The following is a 23,483-nucleotide window of genomic DNA, read 5'->3' as shown; positions in this document are numbered from 1 at the left end:
AGCCCATCTGTATGTGACGTGTAGTGAGCTACAGTGGAAACACTGGAGTAACACAGTGGCCTGATCAGTTCAGATTGCTGTGTTTTCATGCTTCAGTTCCCTTTTGTTATGTTTTGATTCCAGGGTGTAATGTCCCTTTAAGCCTGTGAAAGAGTGTTATTATTGTGCTATCCGCTGCTATATGGGACGGCTTGAAGCTGCGTGCTTGGGAGCAATGCATTATTAAAGTGGGGCATGCAGAGAAATCCAGAGCTGTACCCAAAGAAGGCACTGCCCCACTCAAATGTGGAGAGGGGCGAAGTGCAACTCACTTCAAAAAGAATTCAAAAAGAAGATGATCAGGAGTCGACTGGATATGGCTCGGCAAACTGTATATTTATAGCTGGAGCTGTTTCCCATTTTGTGGCTCTAGAAAGATTCATGACAATTTTGATATCAAATTGTTCAAGTGGAGCCTAAAATGGTGGACTATTTGCCGAACTGTGTATATCTGTGGCTCGGGAGGGAATAAGGTGGGGGCAGTGCAAGTGTTGCCAATGGGTTTATTCTTGGTAAACTGAGATGTAAATAAGGAATAAACTGCTCGAAATATGGTCACAGTTGGCCTATACTCTGATCTTTGCCCCAGCTTTGAAGTAAACTATTTCTGGAAATACAGAAACCATGTAAATGCAACTGTGATATGAGTTTGGTAAGCTGCTGGAAATCATTACATTTCAGCTATACAGACGCAAATATACACGGAATTCAATAAGGAAATAAGAATTATTCCCTTTGTTGTTGTAGATACATGTTTTTTTTTGCCCAAAATTGGCAAAATGCATTTCTTTTTTTGTCATTCAGTAGTATAAACAAATGTAATTGTTGTATACTTTAAGCCGTTAAGACCTATGGCACCCTCTATAAAAGCAGGCATTGTTTCAAAACATTGTTTCAAAACCTTAATCTTTCTCTTAAGATTTTCTTAAAAACTTGACAGAATTGTCAGTGTTCACTAAAACCTTTATTTCTCTGCCTCTGAGAGCTTACACTTTTGCATTACAAAAGATTGCATTTGCCCTGGTGTTCATTCATATTTTTCATAAAGCAGGAGAATATGTCATTTTGTGATTTTCTGTGGGATCCTTTACAATGTATCTGAAGTTTTAGCAGCACCCACTCATCCCATCTGCTACACTATTACCCCGACCTAGGTGTCCTACCCACGGAAAGGACGTGGTGATATGAAGACCCACCTGGACCGGCCGTTGGTGGTCAACCCGCAGGACAACCGCAACAACAACACCAACAAGACCCAACCTGGTGAACTGCCTCTGGACCAGGAGTACCGGCGTCAGGACATCAACCACCACCGCCGAGCTGCCCACTATTATCATCACCATCACCACCATCAGAAAGTCGTTGGGCCGGACAGTGGAGACACAGGCCAGCCGGCGGAGACCCGCCTGGAACGTGGCTTCAGCTACACATCTCTGGGCAATGTGGAGGGCCAGCAAGGAGAGGAGAGGCACAGCCACAGGAGCCACCGGGGCCACCGGCACAAGAACAGGGAAGGCAGGGAGGCTCGCAGCTTGTCTCCCCACCAGAGTGAGGGGAGAGAGGGGAACAACGAACATAGAAGGTCCAGGCAGCACCGCAGGGCAGCAAGGGAGGGCGAAGAAGGCAGGAGACACAGATCTAGGGGGACGGAGGGAGAGGGTGACAACGGCGAGGAAGGGGAGGGACGGAAGGCGAGACGGCATCACCACGGCAACCAAGAGAGGAGCAGAGGGCATCGTACCAGAAAGTGAGTGAATAAAGGGTTTATTTTTTCCCTGTGTGTATCTCAAATTACAAAGGCATAAAAGTTAAGTTTGTCTTTGTCTAAGAAATCAGGAAGCGACCTGACACTTTTGAACAGGTGAAGGACTCATGTTGTGATGTGAAGCCTGGCTGCTCATCACAAATTGGTTGCATTTAAATTTCTTTCATGGTTGGTGATGCTTACATCTGAGGGAATGAATGATTTTAGCATTTTATGTATATTAAATAAATAAATGTTTTCTAGCTTTAAGTGACTGTGTGATGAATTTTTGTTGTTTTATTTTCTGGTTTGCTTTCATTTAGAAGTTTCTGTGTTAGAGCTGTGGCATCTTTAGAGGAAGGAAGGGCCTGTGACGGACTCGCAGGATAAGGAATGTCAAAATTATGGCGTCCAAAGTCACACTAAGCACATTTTAGCAAGACTTACCAGCCTCACCAGGGTGAGGTGACAAATGTGCACAGTCACTTCTTTAAATTTAACACTATGTGAACTACCATTACACAACATATAACAGACAGCTATTCCCTCCAACTGCCCCATGACAGTAAAATAAGGCCATGAATTTTGTCAGGTGAAAGATGTCAAGCATATTTTAATCTCCCCAGTTTGTGGCAGGCTCTGTTTGTGTTGGTACAGTGGAGACAGTGCACATCTTGTGACATATAGTGCTACCTCTAGTGTTTTTGATAAGATGCTCCTTTTTTCACCCAATCATTTTGATTCTTATCCTTACCACCCCCCCCACCCCCCCCCCCTTTATTAGGGAACACCACAGCACCTGTCCCAGCCTCTCCACCACACGACCCATACAGCAATACAACGAGGACCTGGACAACTTCCGCAACAACAGCAAGCTGGCCAGTGCCCATGAGCATCCTTATGCCCTCCCACCGGATCACCTCGATCATCCTGACCACGTCAACAACCTGCTGAACTGCCGTGATGCCGGCTCCCATACTTTGCTCCACAGCATGGACAGCCTGATCCTAACTAGCATGGCCAAACCTGAATACACAAAGATAGACATGCCACCCGTCTACCCCTACCCATCCACCAATGCCATCCTGCAAGGTGAGCATTTGGGGGTATTAGTCATGTGTAAACAAGGGTATAAGTAGATATATAGATTCTGAAGGTGCGTCACACAGCCCCTGACATTTGAAAGTAGAGAACTGGCTGAACACAAAAAATCACTTGAATTTCTCTCTGGATCTGCGTCATTTTTGACAAACGTGCAGCTATTTGAGATTAAGTCCCTGTCCTAATACCTTGGCCCTACCACTCAGTCCTACCCATGTGTTTCTGTTGTATCCGACAGTACATTTCTACATACAGTTCAGTGGCTCATTAAATCCAGGTTTGTGGGGTTTGGGTCATGTAGAACTACATATTGCCTTTGAAATAGAGCATTTCCAATTTCTTCCTGAAAAACTAGTGATGATGGGGGGAAAAAAATGTGTGTGGCTGAAGAAGATATATAAATATTGTAATTGTAATTTGGCAAAAGTCTGATATATATTGTCCATTGTCCAACACGAAAAAGAGTGGCATCTTGATTCTTGTAGATGTGCTATTTTAGTAAAAATAATGGTAAAATGAGCCTACTTCTAACCTGATGTATTACCTTAGTAAACACTGTTATAATGAGTTTTTGCTCTCAATCGTTAGTTTAAAGTCTTCTTCAACACAGCATGATGTTCATTTAGTAAACAAATTAGAGAAAAATAGACCATAAATCAGGGGATGCTACAGACTACCTTGTCATTGACAGTTCGCTACCATGGCAGCCTCAATCAGGTTAGAGTGACCACCTTCTTAGCCAAATATGGTCATGTCCGGTGCCTGGTTGCAAAAATCAACATGGCAGCAGCCAAACTGCCAGAGTTGAGGCTTCAAAACGGTAGTCCACAAACCAATGGGTGACATCACAATGACTATGTCCACTTCTTTTATGTGATAAAACCCCACACTTATTAATGAAATAAATCACCAAAAATATAAAATTCTAATCTACAGCACAAATTGAACTGCAGGCTTTACAGTTCAGTACAGTTGTCTCGATTAATGCTCTCTGTAGTATTTGACAACTCATTCATCTTAAAAAAATACTTAAGCAATTTAGTTTTGCACTTCCATAAAGTTAGAGGACACTTCAATAGACAGATGATACATTTTGATGCAGAAGAGTCCAATATATCCTGACTTTTTGTATCATTCAAGTTACAAAAACACTGGTTCCTACCATTTCTATAATATAACTCAAACTGACTTGTAAATGTCCACATCTTTCAGTCTACATGCCCCCATTTTGTAACACAGGTTTTCCATTTAAAAATGTGTAGTTTTAAAGAACAAGCCGAGATACATATGTCGTGTCACTTGAGCAATTTTCTCAATTGACAAAGCTAATCTTGGGGCCACAGCGGACACTGGTTTCACACACTGAGTAGTACTCCCCATAAATTAAACTTGGCATGTGAAATCGGTGGCATGGCCCTTTTAAAAACATTGGTTTTACGTTTTAAGTGTTTGCCAGTAAAGCAGTCTCATTCGGTTCTATTCTTGAAACAGTTCTGGCGGATGTTGTTTTATGTATTCACTCACTTGATCTGGTGAAGATGACCTCTTTCTGTCTGTCTGTCTGTTTGTCCATTCCTCTTCCTGTGTTTTCTCTCTTTGTTTTGCTCAGTGAACAAGAACGCTAACACCGACCAGAAGAAAAGCGAGGAGAAGAAGGAGGAGGAGGACGAGGGAGGAGATGAAGATGGCCCCAAACCCATGCCTCCCTACAGCTCCTGCTTCATTATGTCCACCACCAACCCGTGAGTATTTACCATACAGTCTATGGTATTTACGTGTGTGTGTGTGTGTGTGAGAGAGAGAGAGAGAGAGTGGTCACCTTGGTCAAAAATTGTTGTAAAACATTGTACTATGTACTTATTGAAGATTGAAAATGAAAATTATTTTGTTTTGTGTGCTTTTTTGTGTCAACATGCGTATGTGTCTGTGTGTTTGCACCAGATTTAGGAAGTGCTGTCACTACATCCTGACTCTGAAGTATTTTGAGTTCAGCATCCTGTCTGTCATCGCAATGAGCAGTATCGCCCTTGCTGCAGAGGACCCTGTCTCGCCTGACTCACTTCAGAACAATGTGAGACATTGCTCTGTGTGTCTTTCTGTCCACCTGTGATTGTGTGTGTGTCTATGTCCTTTTGAAAATAAAAGGTCTCCCAGGGATGTAAAGATAAGCCAAATCTTCCATAGTGAGGACACAATTTTTAATTGTACAGAGGTTAGTCTAGGGTTTTAAAGTAAAATAATGTTAGTTTAGGTTAGAATCATGTTAGTGATGTGGTTAATAATGGTGATGAAGATATTTGTTTTATCTTGCACCAGGGCTGGGCAGGATTCTGTGTGTAACTGTACACCAGCATATTGGAAAATGTTTAACGTATCATCTTTATACATCTTTATATGCCAGTTATATAGGTTATGTATTAAGTTGTATGTATTACAGCACCACTTGTAGACAATTCTTTAACATATTTTTAACAGAACATGTCTCTTAGTAATTTTCACAGTAGTTTTTTAAATAGCATCACAGATGACATAATTTGGCAGGTCTTCGGCTTAATACTGGATGATATATGAAAACCAGATTTTTTGGGTTGAGCTCTGAGCAAACTGACGCAAGAAGAGATATAGATATAACAATTGAATGCAGGATGCTTGATTGATGTCCAGTTTCAGTCAAACTACAACTGGCCCTGCATCAGCAAAGCACAGGGATGTAAGTCCTCTTGAGTGAGCGTAATTCTGAGTCCGCTCAAAATCTTTTTTAGCGTGACATGTTAAATGGAGTAAACCCTTTTGTCCATGGAGGCTGTAACTGCTCGTGTCGACTGACTAGTAGTTCCTCTGCTTATTCCAAGCACAAGATAGAAGATATTTAGTAAAGGTTGTAATGAAATAGATATTGTGAAATGGCAGTTTGAAAATAGAAAATGAAAGCAGGATTAAGATTAGAATTAGGATTAGGGTCTAGTTGGTTTGATTATTTGTCTCTTTCTCTCTTGTTGTTGATTTCTCCGGTTCTGTTTCTTCTTTTTTTCTCACTGATTCATCATTCTGCTTCTCTCTCTCTCTATCCTTCAAATATGATAATTATATCTCATGGTGTTGTGTTGCTCTGCAGGTGCTGCGTTATTTTGACTACGTTTTCACAGGCGTCTTCACATTTGAAATGTTGATCAAGGTAACAAAGTATCACTGTGTGTGTGAGAGACAGAGTGTGTATATTAACTACTTTTTAAAAGCTTTGCATAATTGTGTTTTTTGCTTATGTGTTTCTTTTTTGTGCAAAAACCTCTGCGTTAATATTTATGTTTGTGGTTGTTTGCCTGTGAGGGTTTTTTGTGTATTGTTTATTTGTGCTGTGTGTCTGTGCCCTTCTAAATGCACTGACTTGTGTATGAGTGTGTTGTTTAAATAACTGTATGTGTTGCTTTATGGATGTTAATACCGTATATATGCATGTATGTATTTGTGTGTTATACTGACTGTGTGCCATGTCTTCCAGATGGTGGTGCTGGGCTTGTTTCTCCACCAGGGCTCCTACTTCCGCGACTTGTGGAACATTCTGGACTTTATAGTGGTTAGTGGTGCTCTGGTGGCCTTCGCCTTCACGTAAGTCCCCTCCCCCCCACCCTCCCCTTCATCATCTCCACCACCCCCCCACACACGCACACACACATTCCACCATCCTCAGAAAGACCCTTGTCGCCCAGCCTTGTGCGTTCGATACACCAGGCAATGCTGATCTTTCTCTCCTATTTTCTCAGCCTCCTGTACTTCAGAAATCATCACCTCCAGTCCTTGTATTTCTACTCTGCTCTTCTTTGTCTTTTTCCACTTCCCGTCTCTGCTCTAGTATTGTACTTTTATTGTTTTTTGTCTGTCTTGGTACTCTCTTTGTCTCTCAAACTTTTTTCTGTAGGCTTGTCATTGTCTCTTTATTTCCCTCCCTCCTGCAGTCCAACCTTTTCTCCATTTACATCTCTATTTCCTCATTGGTCATCATCACATATGGTATCGTATCAGCAGGTCTTTCTCTACGTTTCATCGCCACCTTCATCATACACAACCACCCATAATCCTTAAGTAAATTATTTTCACAATGTTCTGGATGATCATCACCAATCTCTGGCCTACACTCTAAAAAGGAAAAGGGCTCCTCTTAAATTTTGTAATCTTTGGGGAACCTCAGAGGGTACCCTGCGGTACTCCTGAGAAATGATTATCACATTAGTTGTCTAAATGTCTTAACTTTTTTTGCATAGTTCTTCTGTAGTTCCAAGTGAGGAATCATAAAGTATAAAATTAGTTTTTAGAGTGTAGTCACACTGTCTTCACCCACATTTCACCCCCACAAATCCCAAACTTTGCCTGAAACATTCACCTCCAAACCTATCCCAAACATCATCTCCTTTACTGTCTGACTAATACAATATAAAGTACCACCGGCTCCTTCTCACCATTTTCTTTTCCCAATCTTCCTTGATCCTGTTCCCTACCCTTTGCTAATTCATGCTGCTCTGATATTTCCACCAACCAGGCCGTGAGTCATTCCTTCCTCTTTTCTTGTATCTAAAGCCCTGATCCCTCAAACATTTGCTTACCAACACTCCCACCAGGTCCTCCACAGCTTTGGTTCCTGCCTTCACCTCCTTCTAGATACCTTTCAACCCCCTCTTTCATAACAATTCTCCAACTATCATTAACCTACATTTATCCGATTTCCTCACTTCATCCCACTTACACCCACTTACACTCTCTTATTTTTAACATACAGCAAAGAGAGAACAAGGGAATATCTCATTTTCAGGGCTCTCTGTTAACCTCTCCTATGCTTCAGCAAACAAAGAGGGAAGTTTTAAAAAAAAATCAGATGCTTCTCCATTTTGGCTACATTTTGTTATCATGCTCCAACTCCAAGCTGTCCAAAAATTCATACCTCACAGTCAGTCCAATTTCTCCTGCCAGAATGAGCAACAAGAAGCCCATTATTTCTTTGTTTTTAAATGTTTTAGATTTAAATTAAAAAAGAGAGTGCAAATTTGCTAATCTTGCAAAATATGTCAAATTATGTCAGGACAAGCTGGGGTTTTTTGTGCTGTATGTTGTGAATAAGTGTTACCCATTGCTCCCTAGCTTGTCATTATCCCTACCCAACCCCAGCCTCCACCCGTGTCTGAATATAACTCCTAAAATCCGTAATTTACCCTTCAGCCCCTGCAAACTCCACCACACGCACCATTCAACCCCACCTCTCCAATAAGCATTAAAGCCAACATCCTGCCTTCAACCCAACCATACCCCCACCTTTTCATCCTCCCCAATCCTCCAGGCTGGAGGGTCCCTATTGGTCAGTCCGTGGGGGTGAGGGCGCCCCAGACACCTTTAACCCTTTAAGTGCCCAGGCTTTCTGTTCGCAACAGGGAGGAACGCCACCTGAGCTCATCGCCTCGTTCCCCTCTCTCTCTTTTACCCACACACACTCAAACACAAACACACATACTCTTCTGTTGTTCTGACCATGTTAACGTAACCGGCGGCTCAGGTATTTAACTCTCCTTCCTCTGCACGACCTGGGGAAGTCAGACTGAATGTGGGAGGGAAGGAGCATGCTGGGGCAGGGTGTGGTGGGTGGAATGATTTGTTATTATGCCGAGATAGTGTATAGATAAATACATATGAATTAAATATGTATGATACATGAAACTGGAGGGACTGAATGTGTGTCTGTGTGAGAAAAAACCCCAGAAGAGTAAGTGAGAGAGAAAGAAGCTTGTGTGTGCATCCTCCTCAGCTCTGTGGATGCCCAGTGCATGTTTGCCTTGGTGACTGCATGAACCTGAACACAACCTGCGATGCAGTAGACTGCATTACTTAGAACTATGTTACTGATGTTCTAGGTCAGTCACAGGCAAAGAATGTATTCCAGTTAAATATGTTCTGTGAATCTTAGAGCTAATATCTACTGTCAAAATGTGTTCAGACTGACTGCAAAGCAAATTATAGAAATGGGGCTACTGCAAAAAAAAAGTCTATGGAAATACATGTGACAATAATAAAGTACATGCAGATTTGTTTGAGGTGGCATGAACAGAGGTCAAGATACCCAAGCTGAAATTGTTTTGTATTATTCAACATTTTTCTGCTTGTGAACAAATTCCATGAAAAGAGTAAAACCAATAATGTTAGTTAGTCCATCTGTCAATACTTGATTTCCCTACCCTGTCTTTGGCACTAAGACAAGCCCATTTGTTTCTACTGAAGATGTCTTTCAAAATGTGTCACAAATATATAGTTTGATTTCCAAACTAGGTTAAATAATTTTCTAAAACAAGCTGGGCGCTGTATTTTTTAACAAACTTTGCTCAAACATGGAAGAAACGTGCACTTGGGAACTATTCTCAGCTAAAAATAAATACAATAGCTTTAGAGCAGCAGGGCAGCATATATGGGCTCAGCTCTGAACACACAACATCTATTGTATATCTGTATGTCCTGGAATAGATTTTCCCTCTCTTATCTCACATGATAAAACATTTCGCCTACGTCTCATATAAAAAAAACAGAGGCAGACATCTCACACCACTCCACAGCTAGTAGTGTTAATGACTTCACTTAGCACTCACTCTGAACACACAATACCTCTGTTTTTAATAGCAAATATAAGTTATTATCCTGTTCTGAATGCCATTGTCACTATACGTTCACACTGCCGGCAACTGCAAGCTTTAGCCAGTGTTAATTATGGTTGATGTGTCTCTTTGATAATCAAAAAGGCTGTCATCATGTCCAACAATATAAGCAAACACATATCAGCTATTGAACAGTATCAAAGCCATGTGTGTTGCTCACAGTCTGAATCCAGAGTGAACAGTGTTCAAGGAATCAACAGCAGCAAAGGTAAATCAAGCAGCAAGCAGAATGGGGAAGGTGCACATACAAGCTTTTTAACACACAGCTTTCAGGAGACAGGTGTTATGAATTTAAAGTGATATAATACTTTGGTTAAACACTTCAAGTCACTTTTACTGTACATACAATATCAGAGCTACCAATAGCATCAGGACAAATAAAACTGCAAACAAGTAGAAATTACTGTCCAGTACAAACATTAAAAACATTTTTTACCTGACAGTGATTTTTCTCAGTCAAATTACAGATTGAAAGTATCAAAGCAGCACCAGGCACAGGTTCCCAGAAATAATAATAGTGGACAGATCATGAACATTAATACGCAGCAAAAAGTGAAATTGTTCAATCAAAGATGTATATCACTTTGGCTAACAAGCCAAGCAATACCTGCACAAAAAACAACAAAACAAGTTGAAAATCGCTCCACTGCTGCACCCTCCACAGCATGACTCCCCGTTGGAATAAAGATCCCTCCTCCTTGTCCTCTCCTCTCCCCTCTCTTGGCCTCTCACTTCCCTAATCTCCCTTTCCGTTACCTTTTAAGATGCTCTCCCACCATTGGCCCTCTCACCTTTGCCTCTTCTCTCCACCCTTTTTTCCTCTCCACCAACTCCCCACCTTTGCCTCATCATTCCCACCATCTGCTCCAGGGCTGAGCGATAGTACAGTTTTGCTTAAGGGGCAAAGGCTTCACACACACCTATGAAATTTCACTTTGACGCATGACATTGTTTCAAAGCAGGTACATCAGAGAGCCATTGTACAGAGAGGAGTTTTAGCATGGTCAGAGTGCAATGGCTTCATATTTTTATGGGTTATAAACACAACAATTGCGCTTCTGGCACCCTTCATCCTCCAAATAAATGCTGTATGAAAAATTACTGAGAACTGCATGCAGTCGCAGTACTCTGTGAGAATGCCTTGTCATTCTATTGATGGTGTGTGTGTATGGGAGAATACACACAAATCCTGGTTTCTTGAGTCTGTACTCATGATGGATATCCTGAGTGTATGGCCATGTGCTCTAACATGTCAAGAAAACCTGGAACCGGCCCTTTTTCTTCCCCTTTGCTGATGTGCATGCAAAAGAGCTTTGATAAAATCCCACTAGATGATTGCAGATCTAATGGGGGCAATTTGTGCTGTAGGCCTGGCCTAATTGATCATTATGGTGTGATAAGATAAGAATCTGTGTAAATGGATGCAGCAATCGAGTTTCCTCTTCCAACCATGAAGGTAAATCTTCATAGAGCTGGTAGCACAGCAGAAGACAGCCAGGAGGGAAGGTTTGCACATCCAGAGTCTTGGTCAGAAGTTAACTGAGAATTATTGTCGGATGCTTTTTTTAAAGACGACACATGCTTAAATGTTGGATTTATGTAATTTATCCTAGCCCTTTTCAGATTATATGAATTATTGTTTGTTTTAGGTGTTATGTCATTATTTAAAAAAATTCAAATGGTGTTTTAGCCATAACATTCCATGCATGTCAGATTAGCACATTTGATCACAATAATGTACTGTATTTGCTAGCTTTGTTAATATTACCTATACAAAGCTATGCTGATGGTATAGAAATGAAAATGCTGATGGACCTATTGTGAAACAAGCAATTTACAATATGGATCAAGTTAAAATGCAGACTTTTGGAATAGTTCATTTTTTAGTAATTTTTGAATAAGACATACCAATGTCAAATCAGGCAATGATTTCCAAGCTATCAACTTTTTAGTTAAGCTTTTGGGTGGCTAACTGCCTGTCTTTCAACTGATCTATCAGATGAAATCAGGAAATCACCAGATTTATAAAGTTATCCTTCACCTTTTTATTGTTAGCTTGTTGTGCACTGTGAAAGTGTTTATTAGAAGATTTTCTTAACTATCAAAGTGTCAGAATATTGTATTTGTCAAGAGGATGTGCAGTTTTACTGTTTAATTTAAACAAGTGGCCAGTGTTGTATCGTGGTTGTGATCCATGCTGTTTAACAACCTTGTGGTCTTATAAAGCCAAACAAATCTCACGGAAATTGTGCAATATACACGATAATTCAGTATGTAGAACTCAACTTATCTAATAACAAATTCAGCAGACATGTATGTAGACATCCCATCCAGTTGTCAAGGAGACCATAGGTGGGTGTGGGGGGGAGGTTGAATGAGAGGGAGTGATGTGTGTATCTGAGTGTGTATACAACATGTGTGTTAGTGGATTAGTGGATGAGGAGTTTTAAAAGCAGGTATGACCATCTTGCTGTCCTTCCTTCCTTGTCTGTCTCTCATATGGATGTATTTTTTCCTGTTTCTACCAAACCCCCTCTCTTTTGTCTTGTGTCTGTCTTTGTTGGTTTTTCTCTTTCAATGTGTGTCTCTGTGTGTGTGTCTGTCTTTCTATGTGTTTTCCCTTCTCCTGCCTTCCCTTCCTCCTCCTCTTCTTCTGTCTTTCTTTCTGTCGCTGTCTGACTCTCGCTGTCCCCACCTTCGTTGAAACTCCACAGGAGCACCACCCGGTAAAGTTCTTCCTCTGTCCTCCTCCGCTCTGTCCCCTGCTCTCCACCACCGGATCAAATTGGCTTCTCTCTCTTTCTTTCTTTGTTCTTCTGATCGTTCGTACTCATTCTCGCCATTTCATAACTTGTCTATTCTTCACATGCCAAAGAAAACCATCCAAACACCATAATAGCTTCGTCGATAGGTTTGATTTAAAGGTTTTGATTTGATGCCCACAGGTTTTTTGGAAGTACTAGGGTTCCACTTTTGCAAATGATTAATTTACTAGTCAAAATGTCCATGATACATACATTTTTTTGAAAAATTGTGATACTTCACCCACAGTCTCTTTAACAGGCATGCCATGTAGGCTTTAAAGGTGGCTGCAAAAAGCATTTTTGTTTTATCCTTCACACAGGTTAGGGTCAGTTAAAATGTATATGATTCAAAAGATTTTAAATAACTTTGCCACCGTCCATCCTTATGCTCAGTACATTCACTTATTTTCACCAAAATTAGGCTACTATGCTACTTGCATCGCAATCCCAGCTCTTCACGTAGCAGTCAGATTCAATCCAGAAAGTTTGTTCAAACATATGTTTAGCAGGCATGACAGAATGCTCAAACAGTGTACTATACATACTCATACATACACACATGCATTGTGAGACTTAAAGAGCCGATGCCTTATCATTATGCTAGTGTGTGCGTGCAAGTTCTTGTGTGTGTGTGTGTGTGTGTGTGTGTGTGTGTGCGTGTGCATAGGGATGTTTTTAATTCCTAACACCTATGGCCTTACTGGGCTTTACTCTAATACTCTCAAGCTGCTCTGATAGAGAGACCTCAGTCTTACTCAACTTCAAAGGAGGAAGGCCTATTGATTATCGATTGAGTCTCACTCTCGCACACACACACACACACACACAACTCCCCGCACGCATACACGTAGAATTTCCAAGGCTCAGACTCAATCAATCAGCCTTGAATTGAATTGTCTTACGTTTTCTGCCATGGGAGCTGAGTTCATAGTTAAAGAGCGAGCCTTGATGGACGACCTCTCTTCTGCTCTGGCTTGGCAGGCATCCAGGCGCCTCCTGCCTTGTGTTTTTGAAAATGGCCCATCCACTTACAGTAAAGATCAACTCGGCTATTTACTCCCTTGACACCCCAATTTTTCCTCACTGATACTGGTTTATGGGCGTACAAATCATGAACAGAATGTTCAGTTATGGGCTTCGGAGGGGAAACAAGCGCATTAAAACACACAACCTAAATCGTTTCCTCCGGTCGCCCTCATGGCTCGTTTGACGCTAGTGGTGCAACATGTTCGTTTGTGTTATGACATGTGATGTTGTGTTCTGCAAACAACATCACATGTCCCCAGAGTCTCGCATAGCCTTCCTGTACTTGTGTCTTTCGATTCAGGTTGCAGTCCTGAGCGAAGAAAAATACAAACACATCTTCTGAAATTTGGATTCAAGTGAAAGGAAGCTATGTGAAACATACCAGAATCTGTTCATTTAGTGTTTCAAAAATCTGGATTATATCGACATAATCCTAGCCATGTAATACTTAAAGTTCACACTTCATGTTTTCACATCTAAAATCTCCCATTTCTTCCGAAGAACCGAACAGCGCGTCACTGAAAAAGAAAGAAAGAGGTTTGGCTGGGCACTCTGCCGGGAGATGCCTGTCTATAGAATGAGTGAATGTTTATTGTATAATGGTCAAGATTATAATAAATGATAATGGGGATCTTGATGTCCATGAAACCAAAGGGTCAGGCAAGTGATTGCTTTCCCTCCCACTGGTTTCATGTTTGACGTGTAATTAAAAGTGTCTTTATTCTGCAGAAGAAGAGACTATAAGAGCTTTGATAGTCCACACTGATGCAGTGTACTGCAAGTGTCAACTCATGTGTTGCTTTCACTTAGATTGCCATTACAGCAGTTATGTTTAAAGGGGCTATATGTAGTTTTTCAATAAAATCACTTAATAAATCAAATGTTTATTGCCTTAATGTCAGTGGGCTTTAACCTCACTTAGAAATGAAGCACACGCCTGTTTTCTCTGTTGCAGTCATGTAACGAGCATGGATTAGTTCAACCTCAAGCTGATATATATATTACTCTAACATTGCAGCGGGAGTTTACCTGAGTTTCCAGCGTGTTGTGTATATACGGGAATATTCAGGGAGCCTGAACATGTCTGGAGAAAAGCCACAGCCGACATGCTGGTGTTTCCGCGTTTATTGTGGGACCTCTCTAAGAAAGCGGTTGTGTTTCGTTTTGTTGTATGCTCGCTCATGAGTTCAAGCGAGCACGCGTACGAGCGCACACCTGGTTGCAATCTTAAAACCGCACCGATAGTGGCCGCTGAAACTACATATTACCCCTTTAAGATAAATTCAACTTTGAGGACATACCCCTAAGTCCACCTCACCCTCTTTTTAAAAACACTTGATAATACCAGAGGGTGCAGGAAGGGCCCTTTATGATTGTTCCATAGCTTGATTCTTCCACTCTGTTCTCTAATTCTCTGTTGTTCTTTGGTTGAACTCTAGGGGGAGCAGCAAGGGCAAAGACATCAGTACGATAAAGTCCCTCCGTGTGCTGAGGGTGCTTCGTCCTCTGAAGACCATTAAACGACTCCCCAAGTTAAAGGTAGGCGCTCAGCAGGTCTGTTGGTGCTTCTCAGCTCTGGGGCTACAAACATGTAGTGCAGTTTTCTGGATTAAGTAAACAAGGTCTATCTCATTTCAAAGGCTCCTCTGAATCAGAAGTAAAGTCTTCTTTTGGAAGAATTTGGACCCCTCAGTATATCACTGAATTCCTTAAAAGATGCAGCCCCTGGAGTGGGACACAGCTTGCGGCACATCTTTGTGTAAAAATGTGCGTGCATTATTGGAACAGTGACATCTGCTCTTTTTCTATTTCTTCATGTTTTATTTTCATGGCTTTTGTCATCGGCTTTATTCTTTATGAAGACGTTGCACTCACCAAAATAACTGCTGAGATCCCAAAATGTGGTGACGTTGCTGAACTAAGTACATAAACAGGACAAAAGAGGCGATGATCTGAGCTGTTGTAAACAAACAACCAGCCAAATTTTTTTGGAAAAGAAAACAAAGGCGAACAGTAAAATTATTACCAAAACTGTTCGTCAGAAATATCAATTACAGTTTGCAGACTAAATTCCTGGTTGTACTTTTCTTTAAACCTTCAGCACAGACAACACCATTTCTCTGGAAGTTGTTTAAAAGCATTAGGATATGATGTAGACAAGGCAGGCTAGGGAAAAGAGGTCAATGCATAACTCAACATCTCACATAGAGTGGACTTGCCCTTAAAAGTTGGGGGAAAAAATGTAAAGATAATTTAGGGTTACATGAATGTTATCAGAATACTGCAGCACTGACAACTGACCTTCATATTTAGTATTTTGAGATATTATCCCACTGTTGCCTTCTCTGTGTAGTCATGCTGGTTAATTAGCCTACACATACAGTTAAAGTATGTTTGTCTCCCGTCTCTATCTTGCAGGCTGTGTTTGACTGTGTGGTCAACTCTCTGAAGAATGTGCTGAACATCTTGATTGTCTACATGCTCTTCATGTTCATCTTTGCTGTGGTGGCCGTGCAGCTCTTCAAGGGCAGATTCTTCTACTGCACGGACGAATCCAAAGAGTTTGAGCGCGACTGCAGGTTGGTTCAGGGACACATAGTGCACAATACACACAACACAATTTCATTCAGTATGTTTTCCGTGAAGTGCCAAAAGAAATTTAGAGTATTATATATATATATATTTTACACATTATTAAGAATAAATTGTTGTACTGTTAAATGATTTCACTCCCTTCACTTCCTTTGGTATTTTTCTATTTGTATTTTATGTTAAGTAGAAAAATATAAGTCACTTATTGCCTTGGCACAGTTGTATCAGTTTTTCTTTTGCTACGACCTTGAGGAGTTTGCTGGGAATGTTAATAAATAGTGTTGTTCAGTGAGAAAATAGTCACTCTATAAGACGTAACCCCCCTAACTTCTCATTATGTCAAACAGAAACAAAGATGTAGGGTGTGGTAGTCCTGGTGCTTTCTGTTCTATCTATTACTTATCAATCAGTAAAAACAGTAAACCTGCAAATCATTATAAACCCTGTGTGTGTTCCTTCAGGGGCGAGTACTTGGTGTATGACAGAGATGAGGTTAAAGCTCAGAAGCGGGAGTGGAAGAAGTACGATTTCCACTACGACAACGTGGCTTGGGCCCTGCTCACCCTCTTCACTGTCTCCACTGGAGAGGGGTGGCCGCAGTGAGTGGGATGCACACAGACACACACACCTAAACTTGTTCATAATACACTCTCCAATTTGAGATCCTACTCATAACATTACTGGGGCTGCATAAATGTGGATAAACTATATATTGTAATTGGATGAGTTTTGGTATCCACATTTATTAATCATGTAGTAGAGGCATAGAAGTAATCCTGAAAAAAAAAAAAGGAATTTTAAACAGCTGCTCTAATCCAAAAGTCCAGGATGTAAAAATAAAATACGAATTTCTTGAATTCTAAGATATTGTGCATCATGGCTATGGTTGAAATATCCAGAAATATCAAATTTATTCATTTAAACCATAAATCTGAAGCTGAAACAAACAGGCTGCATATTAATGATAATATTTTCTGTAACAAGTTAATGTTATTTGGGAAAATTCTATACACTTAATGGCATAACCTTACAGAGTTATTATTGGCAAACAGATAGTCAAATAAAAAGTAGATATGTTAATCTAAAAACACAATGAATGCTAATGCATATATTTACATTGGTGTGACCATAAACTTCCCTGTACCCTAACTTTATTTTTAATTTGAATTTTCTCTTCCTCTCGCAGGGTGTTAAAGCACTCAGTGGACTCCACCTATGAGAATCAGGGCCCTAGCCCAGGTTACAGGATGGAAATGTCCATCTTTTACGTGGTGTACTTCGTTGTCTTCCCCTTCTTCTTCGTAAACATCTTTGTGGCTCTTATCATCATCACCTTCCAGGAACAGGGGGATAAGATGATGGAGGACTATAGCTTAGAAAAAAATGAGGTGAGGAGAGATTCAGAGGTCTCTAAATCGTCTAGTGTTTAAAATATATTTTTAAAGCTTCTTAAAGAGTTAAAAGACACAAGTAATGTTATTGTAACTCTTCTTTCCTCTCCTCTCATTTCCTTTCCTCCAACAGAGAGCATGTATAGATTTTGCCATCAACGCCAGGCCTCTGACTCGCCACATGCCGAAGAATAAACTAAGCTTCCAGTATCGCATGTGGCAGTTTGTGGTGTCTCCGCCCTTCGAGTACAGCATCATGTCTCTGATTGCGCTCAACACCATCGTCCTTATGATGAAGGTACAAATCTGTTTGTCAGTGTGGACTCTCTAACAGTGTCTTCTGCCAACTGTGATGTTTTCTTGATGAGACTTGCTGTAATGTAAAACTCTCAAAACTATTTAATCAGTGCCATCCTAGTTTGGTCTCCAAGAACTGAACCCATTTATAAAGCTGCATTAATCAACATTTTAGTATTAACAATGGATTAAATGACTATGACTATAAAAAACTATGCACAAAGTGAAAGGTGTTGCTTGTGGTGATGAACCCACAGAAATGACTCTGCAGTGTCCCTCATCTCTACAGAGCCTTTTTGCATCTTTCAGCTCATGGTTTTGGTTTTATGCCTCACACCTTTACTGTTTTAGTTCACTTTCATCATCCCTGTTTTCAGCAAAAACGTTAACATAAACCCACTGTACCCTACCTACCCAGCGCCAAATGACAGACAGACAAAGTTAGTGGCTAGCTGGTGAACATAGTGGAGCATTTAGCATCTAAAGAGCCAGATATTTCCTTTTGGAGTTTGTGGATAAAAAAACAGAGCTAAAAGAGAGTGAATATTAGACATACATTTATCCAGTCATCAGAAACGCAACTCTGAACTTATGAATGCTGATGTTGCTCTGACTGACGAGTGTGTAAATAGATTAGTGTTGGCTAACACATTAGACGTATCAGTTCAGTAAATTACAGTAATGCAGCTTTAGATCAAATGCTAATGTCCGGATTCAAAATTGGCAAATAAGGAGTCAACTAAATACAACATTTTCATTATACAAAGACACTATAATTATTTTTAAAGGCCTTTACTTATACTAGTATATAGTTTTCTTCTTATCATGATGTAACTACTGTAACTATTTCCTCAATATGACAAGCTTTGTTTTGCTCTAATAACATCAGTCATTTTCTGTGAGGAAGAAAGCTCTGTCATTAAGCAAAATAAAATATTTTCATTAGAGAAAAGACTGTTGACAGGTTAGTATGTTGAAATCATTGCATATTCATTTTTGTCAGTATCTCATAACAAGACATATCGTTTTCTCACTGTCACAGAATAACCTTTTATTTGGCCTGGCTGGTGATGATTTACCAAATGTTACATGTCAACATGGCAAGGATGCATTTTCTTATTACTTTGTCTTCAGTTTTGGGAGGATACTGTGATCACAAAACTAAAAGAGACACAAAACTAAAATTATTTTTCTCTGTGCTGCACGTCCTTCTCATAAACCAAGCATTATGTCTGTCCTGGGAAAACAAGATGCTGCTTAGGAAGAACTCTGCACTCTTACATTTACTTTTACTGTTCTCATCCTTTTTCTATCCTTTTTTTTGTGTGTCTCTAGTTTGAAGGTGCATCACATACCTACAATGAAGTCCTGAAGAACCTCAACATCGTGTTTACCACCTTCTTCTTCATGGAGTCAATCCTCAAGATCATCGCTTTCGGCCCTCTGGTAAGGCTGAAAACCACAAACACATATACACTCTCACATATTGCTTATCTAGGTTGGCCCAGTGTATATGCTTGAGTGTTTCGTCCTATTATTCATTTATAAAGCGAGTTATTTTGGTAGACAGATCTAGAGCATGTTCTTCCTGTCCTGAAAAACTCAGAGCGTACCGTGTTGCACAGCCGTCACGCTATCAGCCTCCTTCCAGCCTGTCTCCACGGTAACAACACCACCATTGGCCAGGAGTGTGTCCATTACTACCCCTTGGTTTCAGTTCCCAGAGAGTGCAACTGGCTCTCTGTCTTCTCGTTTGGCTGATGTCTGTCACTTTTCTGTCTTTCCCAACAGAATTACTTCAGAGATGCCTGGAACATTTTTGATTTTGTCTCCGTCCTTGGAAGTATCACTGACATATTAGTGACAGAACTAGTGGTAAGTGCTGTGAAGGGTTTGGATAAATTGACAGCAGCTGTTTGCAGCTGAATACTAGTTGATGATTTGACACATGAAACTGACGTGGTGGACTCAAAGGAAAAATCAGCCTTCTTTTCATTGTCCAACCCAGTCTTTCAACAAGATCTAGGTTTTACTTTAGTTTCATTTGTCTGTTCTCAGTAAATATACATTTTAAATTAATTTAGAGGAGGCAACCAATGTAATTGTTGTTATAAACATGACCACCTTTCTATTGGGAGTCATAAAGTGACCATGTGTAGGTCTTTTTGCCCAAGCAAATACCTTACTGAATGTACAAACAAGCAGAACACAAATTCATGATTTGTATTTTACTTATTTAGACAGCAATTATTTGACAAGCAAAATTGTTCAATGCTAACGTTCCAGTAAGATTATAAAAAAGAATCACATATTCCATTAAGCTGTTATACTACCACTTAAAAACACCAGGTATATTGATGAAAAAGATAAAAATAATTGTTCTGGACTGATTTTTCCTTAAGTCAGTTACCTATCACACCATCTAGTCACATTCACACAGAGGTGGGGCTGAAAGGGAAAACTTGCAGAGGGAAACAGCTAGTCTGGCTCTTTCTAAAGGTAACAAAATCCATCTACCGTGCACAGTGGCTTCCTAAAGTCTCCGCTCACAGTGACAAGACTATAGGAAGTCACTACCCCTGGCCAAGAAACAAATAAACGTACAATATGTACCTATATAATAAAATATGTATTTATAATAATTATGATGTGCTGGTAGTCATATTTTTTTTTGTTTTGTTTAACCCTATTTTATTCTTTAGCAAAGCTTTGCTAACCAGCTAATGTGATAATGTCATATTTACCATACAGACATAAAAAGGGTATCAATCTTCTGATCTATTTCTTGGCAAGAAAGCGGATGCGGATATTTCCTTAAACTATTTCTTTAACTATCAAAACATCTGTTTTAGACTTTTGTTTTCTTGCTAAAATAAATTTAGCTGTCTGTCAGACAGACAATTACATTTATGATTCTAAAGAGATAACAGACATTAACTAATTGTACCTTGCAAGTATCCAATGGTCTGTGTGTGTCTATATGCGGTGTTTACATTATTTTATGGAATGTTTCATTCAAAAATTCATGCAGAATTTAAATAGTTGTTAAATATTTGATCATTTTGTGACTATAGTTTCATTTCAAATTCTTCAAATTTCCATTTTTGGAGTGAAACCTGCCACACAACTGAATTACAGAGGATTGGTGTGCAGTATTCCTTCAACCCCAAATGTCAAATAATTAGTCCACATTGCCGGCATTCAAATTACAACCCATGTAGTTAAGTACAACCGGGGAACAGACTAGTGGAGTCTGATGTTTGGGGTTAAATAGTAATGTGTACCAATCATTGATTGTGCCTTAACTTGTGTTTATATCACTGTTACCTGTGATTTTGTTGTTTGTACAGTATGTCTATTAGTATGTATCTGTTTTATTCTATACATATGAGCTTAATATGATATAATAGATATAAGACTTGATATTTGTAGTAACTTCAGCCCCTCTTTGTTTGTTTTACACCTTACACCAAAGCGATTTTGGTTTTGACATCTGGGATTCGGTTATGAACTTACTAAACCTCTCTAATTTGAACCGAAGTCTTCCTTTAATTCACACTGACTAGATTAGCAGTAAGGGTGCTAATTACTGCAAAACAACTGTGTTTTCAGATGATTAAAGATACCCTTTGGCCATGTTGGTGCTAAATTTACATCTCAGCTGTCTGAACAGACATTGATTGACATTATAGCTGTTGTCAACAATGAACTGACCATTTCAGACATTAGATTGATTCTCTGTCAGTTTGCAGCTTCTAACCTGCCAGTTAAGCACATCTGATCTTTACCCTAGCTAAAAACCAGTGTTAGTGGTGGCTAATAATCGCATGCTTATATTGACTTGGTTGCATAGTTACCATGTGGACAAAGCCAAAAAACAGCTGCTAGTTCAGAATAACTACACTGGCTTTGTCTTGTAACAGCTCTGGAGACTACATTTCCCCAAAACTGAGCCAACATCTACTTAATAAGACCAGTCTTTTTCTCTACTGACTGGCAAATGCAAGACAGCCAGCAAATCAAATAAGGAGAAAAGAAGGCTCGGCACACTTTTGACCAGTGCAAGAATTAACTCAAAATGGCATACAGAGCAAAGTCACTGTCATGCAGCAAATGCAGGTCACACAACACAACAAATTTTACAAATACAGCGTATCAAAATCTGAGGATAAAACAATACAGAAAGAAAACATATAATCAAAATGACAATGTAAATACATGTCAGTGGAAACATTGCAAATGCTTAAAAACTTTGAAGTTAATGACTTTACTTAAAATAACTACTAATTTTGTAGGGAGAACTGAACGCCACAACAAGTTTCTTGCTGTCCAATGCTAAAGCTAACAGAATAAGAAAGTACTACATGGTTTTCTAATAGGGCTGACATGAAAGAGGGGCTGAACATATTGAATCTCAAATCACTCACTAACTGTTGTTGTTGACTTGAACTTGTGTTTCACTGCCTTTTTAATGACACCCATAATGATTCCGTCTTCCTCTTCTATCTCTTTACATGCTTTCTTTAAACCTCTCTACTTTGTTGGCGTCCTACGCCCCTCCCACTCCCTCCTCCTCTGATAAAATCCATCCAATCAAAATGCACTATGAAATCCTTTCATCGTGTTTTCCATCCGTGCTGCGCCATGCCATGTGGTGGTGGTGCTGTGATGATGATGATGATGATGATGATGATAATGATGGTGGTGGTGTGCGTTTCGCCCCATGCCTCTGCCCAATAAAAAACACGACCAACACCCCCCCCACACACACACACACAAACTCACACAAATGTCTCTCACCCACTCACAATGTACTACAACTTACCCACAAAAAAAACTCCCTCCCTATTCATCTTTCTACATCTTCGCACATGTAGAATCTGGTTGGTTTGTAATTTATCTCTCAAAGCTTTCTGCTGCATCCTCATTGGTCATGCGTACCCCCGACTCATTCCTTACCCCCAGTCACCTGCTCCCCTTTGACCAGTCTTAACCCTAAACCGCAGTGCATGCGCTTCCTGGATGATGACCCTTTAAACCCTTTGTACTTGATGACATGGAACGGTTTATTATTAACATAATAAATTTTTACATAGCAATACAGGTACATATATGTATGTATATGCAATTCCCTAGAAAACGTAAGAAGTTTTGCACATGTTAAAGTTGAATATTTAATTTACTCTTGCTTTTGATTGATGGCAGTGCAAAAAAGTTTCCTGTTTGCAGTACTTTATTCATTCAATTCAAAAGTCTTCAAAGTTTCAAAAATGTTTCCAGCCAAATTAGTGATATAGAACATGGGCTGCCGTTATACACAATATTGGCAAACACAACTTCAATATTTTGCTCCTGGCAAAGGTTTTGTGCACCAAAATAGGTAGACTGGGATCGTTTTCAACATGTAGTTGATTGTTTGATACTATACCTATTTTATTTTACTCACAGCATCCGTGTGGGGTAGTGCTGACCACCTCAAAGATCACATGTAATTAAAGTGCAATACGTTAATAACTTATATTCTTTGCATCAGTATGAGGGTATGCATATTTGTGTTATCATAACATTACAACAAACCATTAGCGTTAACATTAGCAGCTAGCTTTTACCAGCACTTGGTTCAACACAATCTGATGCAAATTGAAAAACTAAAATCTCTTCTTAGTGCAACAATAGAAGGGAATGCGTGAAAGTTCACAATGTGCTCGGCCGCACTGGTCCTTACTGGTCTGCATGTAGGCCGGTTCTTCCCTCAAAGAGTATGCTGCCATGCCAAACCATGCCTGCACTGAGGCTGCTCGTT

The 23,483-nt window shown here is 40.0% G+C and overlaps 1 protein-coding gene across 20 annotated transcripts in view; it reads left to right on the top strand.

Annotated features, from left to right (window-relative positions):
* cacna1ab (calcium channel, voltage-dependent, P/Q type, alpha 1A subunit, b) overlaps nt 1-23,483 on the top strand; it is a 142,769-nt gene that overhangs the window by 74,762 nt on the left and 44,524 nt on the right. For 13 of the 20 annotated variants that reach the window (XM_038712719.1, XM_038712732.1, XM_038712728.1 and 10 more), the window contains 15 exons: nt 1,194-1,786; nt 2,568-2,875; nt 4,494-4,626; nt 4,826-4,955; nt 6,000-6,059; nt 6,384-6,490; nt 7,419-7,421; nt 12,285-12,296; nt 14,840-14,939; nt 15,819-15,979; nt 16,454-16,591; nt 17,179-17,380; nt 17,517-17,681; nt 19,016-19,126; nt 19,472-19,555. In XM_038712719.1, the coding sequence (XP_038568647.1) occupies nt 1,194-1,786; nt 2,568-2,875; nt 4,494-4,626; nt 4,826-4,955; nt 6,000-6,059; nt 6,384-6,490; nt 7,419-7,421; nt 12,285-12,296; nt 14,840-14,939; nt 15,819-15,979; nt 16,454-16,591; nt 17,179-17,380; nt 17,517-17,681; nt 19,016-19,126; nt 19,472-19,555 (2,307 nt within the window). The remainder of the gene's footprint in view (nt 1-1,193; nt 1,787-2,567; nt 2,876-4,493; nt 4,627-4,825; nt 4,956-5,999; nt 6,060-6,383; nt 6,491-7,418; nt 7,422-12,284; nt 12,297-14,839; nt 14,940-15,818; nt 15,980-16,453; nt 16,592-17,178; nt 17,381-17,516; nt 17,682-19,015; nt 19,127-19,471; nt 19,556-23,483) is intronic. The other 7 variants (XM_038712740.1, XM_038712738.1, XM_038712737.1 and 4 more) reach the window with 1 other exon arrangement.

This window comes from Micropterus salmoides, unplaced genomic scaffold (genome assembly GCF_014851395.1).
Source record: "Micropterus salmoides isolate LMB-PRFRI ecotype aquatic unplaced genomic scaffold, ASM1485139v1 Ms_hic_scaffold_12, whole genome shotgun sequence".
Classification (NCBI taxonomy): domain Eukaryota; kingdom Metazoa; phylum Chordata; class Actinopteri; order Centrarchiformes; family Centrarchidae; genus Micropterus; species Micropterus salmoides.
This window is presented reverse-complemented; position numbering and strand designations above follow the sequence as displayed.